This window comes from Elephantulus edwardii, unplaced genomic scaffold (assembly GCF_000299155.1).
Source record: "Elephantulus edwardii isolate Elephantulus edwardi_28Jun2011 unplaced genomic scaffold, EleEdw1.0 scaffold00078, whole genome shotgun sequence".
Classification (NCBI taxonomy): Eukaryota; Metazoa; Chordata; class Mammalia; order Macroscelidea; family Macroscelididae; genus Elephantulus; species Elephantulus edwardii.
In genome coordinates, this window is record NW_006399828.1 from 3,835,003 (window position 1) to 3,841,220 (window position 6,218).

General features: G+C 37.7%; 1 protein-coding gene across 3 annotated transcripts in view; it reads right to left on the reverse strand.

The window, feature by feature from the left end:
* KITLG (KIT ligand) overlaps positions 1 to 6,218 on the reverse strand; it is a 138,032-nt gene that overhangs the window by 16,120 nt on the left and 115,694 nt on the right. For all 3 annotated transcript variants that reach the window (XM_006889497.1, XM_006889498.1, XM_006889496.1), the window contains one exon: positions 638 to 747. In XM_006889497.1, the coding sequence (XP_006889559.1) occupies positions 638 to 747 (110 nt within the window). The remainder of the gene's footprint in view (positions 1 to 637; positions 748 to 6,218) is intronic.

Here is a 6,218-nt window from a genome sequence, read left to right on the forward strand (position 1 = left end):
AAAAAAAGTAGAAAATAAAGAAACTTCCAGATTTGAACACAATCAAATTCAAAAGACATTTTAAAAAGCTGACTCATGACAAGCTAGCACACTGTATACGTTTTGAGAGGCTTCAATGAGAAAAGCCCAAAAGACTGAGAAATCCAAAATAACAGGCAGTGGAATGGCATTTCTACTTGCCTTTTAAGTACACAATCTGCTTTTCAGTATACTTTCTCCCTTTTTATACCTCGTTAATGCTATTAAGACTAGTTTCAATTCCTCAAGTACATATTCTAAGACAGAAGGGTGGAATCCAAAGTATGATCAGGAAAACTCAATCTGAGGTTTAAATATTTTTGCCTCTAGAAACTCTATGAACTTGAAGAAATGACGTTAAGTTAAATAAGTGTCTGGGTCTTTCATTCATAGGATTGCTATGAGTCGTTTATGACTCTACGGCACTTAACAACACAACATACTTATTAAGGTCAAGATGAGTGATTCTTAGAAAGATATTTTCTCAGCACTGGATCCTTTATATTTACAAATAAATACATAACGTTCAGAAGGTGTTGTTTTTTTTTTTTTATGAAAGCAAATGGAATAAACCAAACAAAATATAACAAAAAAAGCAACCAGGAATAATAACACTTACCTTCCAGTAGAAAGCTCCAAAAGCAAATCCAATTATAAGAGAAAAGAATGCTGGCAAAGCCATGGCTGCCCATTGTAGGTTGGAGTCTCCAAGGGACTTATCAGCCTTCCCTGCAATTTGAAAAACACAGAGGTGAATACAGTAGATCCATGCTAGAGTTTCTGTGGTTCCTTCCAACAGTTTCCCTAAAGCATTCTTGCCCTATTTCCATTCAAAGCATATGAAAGGTTGATTTTCCAGCGGGGTAGTGTTTTAGGAAAGCAAAACAAGTCCTCAGACTCTTCAAAAGATAAAGACATCTTCCAAAGGGAAAAAACTTCAGAAACTTAACAAGATTAGACTTAGCTAGTATTGATACATACAGAACACACACCTGGAATATCCCTGGTGGACCATGTTTTAAAACTAGAGCAAATTCATCTCTGATAGCTTTATCTTCTAAGGGCCTTTCACTCTCTCACTCATGAAATCTTGTACAAAGGTTGTAAAGATGACATTGTAACCAAGATCAAAGTATGTATGGATTAAGTCATGGTGTGGTCTGCCTCAGGTATTTAGTTGTTCTAAGGCTATTGTGGATTATATGGCAACATCAACAAAGCAAAAATCTACACCACTGAACCAAAAGACAGTATCATTAATTGATGGAGAAAATACTCAAAGTGTTAATTATTCATTTTACTTTAATCCACCATCAACATCCATGGTTAGCAACAACCAAGAAATCCAAAGACCCATTGAAACCTGCTGTTAAAGGCCTCTCCAAATACTAAAGAGCAAGGACATCAATTTAAAGCATAAGGTATGACTGATTCAAGGCATGGTATTTCCAATTGCTTCCTATTGGACCTGAAAAAAAAATCCCAAATAAATAGGTATTTGAGAAAGTGCAATAAGGGTGCTCCTTAGAAGCCAAGATTGTGCAACTTCATCTCACATTCTTTGGGAACGTGGTCAGGAGTCATCAGTTCTTAGGAAAAGACATCATGGTGGGAAAGGTAGTCAGCAAAAGAGGAAAATTCTCAAGGATATAAACTCACACTGGGATTTAACAATGAGCTCAAACAAGGTGGAGATTCTGAGTATGAAGCAGGCCAGGGAAAGACTCAGATCTGTTGTTTATAGGGTCACTATGATTCTTAGTTGACTCAATGTGTCCTAACAAGTCTACTGTATTGCATATTTTTAAATACTTGGTATTTAATATCATGGCTGTTTCTTCATTCACATCTTCAATAATCATTTATTGGATCCTAGGTCATGTCAGCATCAAGAGTCTGAAGAGTCAAGTTTCTTATGTTGAAAAGCCCAAGACCAACATCTAATAAGACAAAAGTGTCTCCCTATAGTCTCTCAAATAAGACATATGAGATTGGTTGAGACAACTTTTTGACCCTGCCTCACTCTTTCAAGAGAAGCGGTATGACTCAAGAACCAAACAAAACGTATCTTCCTTTCCACATGAAATTGGAACTTCTGAAAGATTCCTTTCTGTCTCCTTAAACAGAACTTAATTATTTGGGAACACTGACAGACATGTGCAAGTGTATAAGATCTAAATTATCCATTTTTTTCTCCAAAAGTGTTCTTAGGAATTGTATGCTTCCAATAATTAATAGTATTCAAATATAAACTAATGAAAGGCAAAGTTATTGTCTAAGGGTAATTTTGTATGGTGCTTATTTTTCTATTATTAAAATAAAATTTATAAATGATGCATAAGTTACTAGGTCAGCCTATTTAAATTATAACATTTCTAAAGGAGATAAAATAAACAACTATTTATGAATAAATGTTTACAAGGGGAAAATAAACTCATGGCTTTGAGAGGCAAGAAAAAGATATTACTATATTGTAGTGAGAACAGAAATTTCCCAGTCTCCCATCCCTAGTGAAGACCACTTTAAAATGTTAAAGAGTTGGGGAGCTCTGGTGGCCTAGTGGCAAGAAGTTGCACTGCAATCCCAGAGGCACAGGGTTCAAATCCACCAGATGCTCTGCTGGAGAAGGAGGGGCAATCTCCTCCTGTACCAGTCGGATCTGATTTGACGGTACAGACACAAAAAATACTTAAAAATGAAAAAAAAAATGCTAAAGAGCAAAGATGTCAATTTAATGACTAAGGTGTGCCTGAACAAAGCCATGATACGTTTAGTTGCTTCTCTCTTTTTTTTTTGTTTTTGTTTAATTGCTTCTTATGCATCTGAATTTATGGACAATAAATAAGGGTGACCAAAGAAAATAGATACCTTTGAATTGTGGTGTTGACAAAGAGTATTGAATATGCCATTGACTGCAAATACAATAACACGGCTAGTTAAAGGGTTAGAAAAATATATGCCCTCATCTGGGATCTAAATAGTTTGTAAAAGTGTCCTACTAGAAAAGAGTTTCAGAGTTTCCCATGTTTACCATTTAAGGAATTTTTAAACCACAATCTGTAAAAATGTAGGAGTTTGTGTTAGTATTGTATGACCATGTTTATTTATATTCTCCTTCGTGGCAAACATACTATGTCCTGCTCTGTCTACTGGGAATATTGATGGACAAAGATTATACAGTGGACTAGGTAATCTTGAGAAATCTTACATCTCACATGCACTGAGAACAAAGGAAATTAATGGTATTCCCCTCCTCTTCAATCCCAATGCAAAATCCCAAAAGGATAGTGGTGGTGTTCTCTGTAAGGAGTTGCACTAGTAACCAAAGGCTGCCTCTGTTGGTGGTTCAAATCCACCACTTCAGTGAACGACTGTAAAGATCCTCCTATACTATTCACAATCTTGGAAACTCCCTATAAGGTCAGCTATGAATCGGTTGTGACTCAATAGCAATGGATTAAGTTTGTTTTATTAATCTTAATTCTCTATTTGGTTAGTTAGACTTCTCTAGAATCAAGGTATCCAAATAGCCTGCTATACCTGCTCCACCTGATGAATTACAAAGCCTTCTGAGATTCTTCTGGGTACCCTTAACCACCAAAGTAGCAGCTGAGTACAGTAACTGTGCACCAGGCCAACAAAGACCAATACTGTCTGACTTTTGTTATTTCTCTTGTTAAGTCAAAGGCCATAAAAGGCACCTCCATGGCCTCCTTCTTTCCCACCTCCCCACACTCTCTCACACCCAGAAATAATAAAGCTATCAGAAAAGACTCGCCTATACCTCCTGGGAATAATTCCCAGTAAATGCCACAAGTATTATCACTGAGGATCAATGAGTTTTGAATTATGTGTATCAAGATTAGGATGATAGTTACTTGGGAATTAAGTAGAAGCTTTTGTACCTTGGAAATCACAATAATAAATACTGACAACTGAACAAAGTGTTTTGAGACACTAAGTAACTCTAGGTCAATGTATGGGTATTGATATTACCAAGAGTTCTTCTAAGACCTAGAGGAAAGCTTAAAATTAGTGTACGATAATGTATATAGGGCTATAATTCTCTCACTAGTTTCCCTATCGTGTATCCAATAACAAATAGCCTTCTGAAGTGTTAGTAGGTAAACACGACATTTCATTACTGCATGTTCTCTCTCCGTTTTCTAAGATAAGGCTTTGTGGTTCCAGCAGTTGTTTGCTCTGGAGAGTGACACCCACATGTTCCATCACAGTGGTCAAATCTTGTCTTGAATCTGGAAAGATGCCTTGCTCTAACCCAATGAGACCAACTTTTGGGGTTTTCACCCCTAGAAACTGTAATGCTTTCTTTAAATTTACCTAACTTCCCTTTAAAAAATAATTTTCTACTTTTCAAAATGCTTAATACCAAGGATGTAAGTTTAAAGGTCCTCTGGCCTAAGCCATAGTATTTCCAAATTCTTCATTTGCATGGGAATGCTGGGGAGGGGGAAGGAAATTCAAAGAAAAACTGATGCTTTTGAATTGGGGTTTTTGGTGAAGGGGGTTGGCTATCCCATCAGCTGTCAAATCTGTCTTGGAGGACAGTGCTCGTTAGGAGTAAGAATGTGGAAACTTCATCTCACATACTTTGGGTGTTTGAGTTATGAGGAGGAGGCAGTTCTTGCAAGAAAGTAGCAAGCCTGGAAAACTGGACAGTCCACAGAAGACAGGCAGACCTGCAATAAGATGGCTAGACTGCGTGACTGTAACAAGAGGCTTGAGCATGGTGCACTATATGGTAAGGGTCACAGGGCCACTATGAGTCACAGTCACCTTGATGGCCCTTTACAACTTCCTCTGCGTACAACCAAAGCACTGACATACTTCTGTTAGTAAAACACTCCAGAGCTCTGATAGCATAGACATTAGTGAGCTGCACTATCCACCCAGTCGTTATTTCTCTTTGGTGATTCAAATCTACCAGAAACTCTGAAGGAGAAAGATAGGCAATATTCTATGCAATTTACAGCTTCAGAAACCTGCTGGAAAGTCAGCTAAGAGTCAGTTCAGACTTGACAGCAAGCATTTTAGATGATCATAATATTTATTATATGTGGTACTTTGTGTCTTTTATGTATACCTGCTTCAGTTATCAGAACATAAGCTCAATGAAAGTGAGTCCTCAACATTAAAGCCCAGGTATCATGTTCATGTAAGTGACAATATCTAACCAAAAGATACTCACTATCAGTGATTCTTCATTTGTTTTTAAGAAAATTATTCAATAAATTAAAAACAATATACCACATAAAAGGAAAGAATCTGACCATCATCTTCTAATTTCAAAAGAAACCTTAGACTCTGAGGTAGACAAGATTGAAGAGGGTTCTTTTTCACCCTTTAACATTCAGTTTGCTTTCAAATTTAGTAGGACTTTTACTTCTAACAAGGAAAGAATAACTAATAGTAGACACAATTCACAGTCTAAATAACTACAATACTAAGAAAATTAGATGCTACAACTATTTTTAGACATTAGCCAAAGGTAGTTCAAGACTGTATACTTGACACAGTGGGGCACACAAAAGGCGAACTCCATGGCTACATGGGGGCGACTTCACACCAAGGCAGGGACATGTACCTTCTAACAGGGCTCAGGAAATCTCACTGAAATAAGAAAGAAGATGATGAAGTTTGACGTTGCTGACATGGTTAAAGAGTGTATGGAGAGGCTGGTGGGAAGAATGGGAAGTGTGAAGAGGATTCTCTAGAGAAGTCTTCCTAAGCCCATGGTTGAATACTAAGCTATATAAGAACAGGGAAGAGAGATCAAAAAAGTCAAAACCCCTAGCAGTCACGTTGGAATGAAAGACAGAGTTCTGACAAGCAAGAGGTAGAAGGGGCATCTGAACACTCAAGAGCCACTTCAGAAATTCTATGCTTTTGGAATAAGATTACTGCCTCACTGCTGCTGAGCAGGAACTGATGCCCAGCTAGCCCTACATTGGGCTTCTGAGGCTGCAGACCACAGTAGAGGAGACTGTCTTTCTCCCAAGGCACCTCTGCAGCTGGTGACTTTGCTGACCTTTCATAAGGTCATCAGTCAAGCACTTAACCACTATCCACCAGGGTTTCTGAAAAGATACTTCTTGTTGTTGTTATGTGCCATCGAGTCGCTTGCGACTCATAGTGACCCTATGTACAACAGCCCTAAACTCCGCTCTGTCCTGTGCCAA